We start from the raw sequence: 1,823 nt of genomic DNA, 5'->3' as shown, positions 1-1,823 counted from the left end.
ACAATTCCCATGCCCCCCCTCGTGCCCCCCGGGGGGACCCCAGTGCCCCCCACCTTGTCCAGGTCCGGCTGGTGGGGCCGGAAGCCGCTGAGCAGGGAGACCTCGACCACCGCCATTCCCGCCAACCCTGCACCTGGGCCCCGCCTACAGCCAAGCCCCGCCCATCAGGGGGCGGGGCCACGAGGCAGAACAGGAAGCGTGCCACCCCAGGGGACCACCAAAACCCCAGAGAAACAGGAAGTCCCGCCCTCGTGCACGGGCCAAGCAGGAAGTCCCGCCCCCGCCACTCACGGGCCAGGACTACCGGGAAGGCCCGGCCCTAACTGGTGGGCAGAAGAGGAAGTCCCGCCCCCAGAAACATGGGAAGGGGAAGTCCCTCCCATAACTGTGGCCAAAAGGAGAAGCTCCCCGTGATGGGTGTGGTGGGAAGCCCCGCCCCTCCAAACAAGGGGAAGTCCCGCCCCGGATTTCAGGCGGTCGCAGGAAGTCCAGGCCTCACAGGCCCGGCCTAGCAGGAAGTCCCGCCATCAATTTCCGGCAGCAACAGGAAGTCAGTCCCTTACAGACCCAATCTAGGAGGAAGTCCTGCCCCCAACTTCCTGCAGCCACAGGAAGTCCAACTCTCTCAGATCCGGCCCAGCAGGAAGTCCTGCCCCCAACTTCCTGCAGCCACAGGAAGTCCAGGCCTCACAGGCCCGGCCTAGCAGGAAGTCCCGCCATCAATTTCCTGCAGCCACAGGAAGTCCAACCCTCTCAGATGCGGTCTAGCAGGAAGTCTGCCCCCCAACTTCCTGCAGCCACAGGAAGTCCAACCCTCTCATATCCGGCCCAGCAGGAAGTCCTGCCCCCAACTTCCTGCAGACACAGGAAGTCCAACTCCCACAGGCCCAGCCCAGCAGGAAGTCCTGTGCCCAACTTCCTGCAGCCACAGGAAGTCCAACTCTCTCAGATCCGGTCTAGCAGGAAGTCCGGCCCCCAACTTCCTGCAGCCACAGGAAGTCGCCCCGCCCCAGGGACAGGAAGTCCCGCCTCTCACCAGAAGCAGACCAGGAAGGCGACCTCGCGGCCTGGGTCGTGCACGTCCCGCCGCCGCCGCTGCCGGGCGTCCCACAAGGCCATGGGGCTCAGGGGGGCGGCGGCCTCTGAAAGCCCCGCCCCTCCTGCAGGCCCCACCCCCTCCGGAGGCTCCGCCCCTCCTGAAGGCTCCACCCTCCCCTCAAGCTCCGCCTCCTCCTCGTAGTCCTCGTAGTCCTCTTCATCTGCGGGAGGCGTCCACTTGAAAGACCGGGCCTTGCAGGGAGGGGGCGTGGCCAGGGGGGGGGTGGCCAGTGGGGGCGTGGCCAGTGGGGGCGGGGCCTCACCTTGGTAGAGGATGGGGCCCGTGATGGCCACCTCCAGGCCCAGCCCCTGGCAGGTGGCGTTGGGGGGTGACATCAGGCGGAACTGGCGCAGGACCTGGGGACAGCGGTGAGGGGAGGCGGTGTCCAGGAGCCGGCCAATCACCGGAGGCGGTGTCCAGGAGCCGGCCAATCACCGGAGGCGGTGTCCAGGACCAGCCACTCACCGTCAGGGTCCCCTCCCCGTGTCCCTCCACCTTCACCGTCACCGGGCTGCCCAATGGCACCTGGGGGACGCGGGGGTGTGGAGGAATTTGGGGGCAGAGCAAGGGACGCCGATGCCCCGTGTCTGCTCGTGTCCCCCCCTCCGTGTCCTGCCGTGGTCCCCAAACCTGATTCCCAGATGTCCCTCATGTCCTCGTGTCTCCCCATGTTCTCCATGTCCCCGTATGTCCCCCTCATGTCCCCCATGTCTTCCATGTCCCC

The 1,823-nt window shown here is 66.9% G+C and overlaps 1 protein-coding gene across 1 annotated transcript; it reads right to left on the bottom strand.

Moving 5' to 3' along the window:
• Window positions 1-13: 13 nt before the first annotated feature.
• LOC118157974 (complement C4-like) lies at window positions 14-1,700 on the bottom strand (the record flags this gene model as incomplete). Its single annotated transcript, XM_035312521.1, has 4 exons — window positions 1,565-1,700; window positions 1,362-1,455; window positions 1,037-1,259; window positions 14-144 (listed from the first exon to the last, which is right to left on the bottom strand). Coding segments are annotated over exons 2-4 (427 nt in total), but the record flags the coding sequence as incomplete, so codon positions are not given.
• Window positions 1,701-1,823: the final 123 nt, after the last annotated feature.

Source organism: Oxyura jamaicensis (genome assembly GCF_011077185.1).
Source record: "Oxyura jamaicensis isolate SHBP4307 breed ruddy duck chromosome 16 unlocalized genomic scaffold, BPBGC_Ojam_1.0 oxy16_random_OJ69205, whole genome shotgun sequence".
Taxonomy (NCBI): domain Eukaryota; kingdom Metazoa; phylum Chordata; class Aves; order Anseriformes; family Anatidae; genus Oxyura; species Oxyura jamaicensis.
The sequence above is the reverse complement of the archived record's forward strand: the minus strand, read 5'-3'. Positions and strand labels throughout refer to the sequence as shown.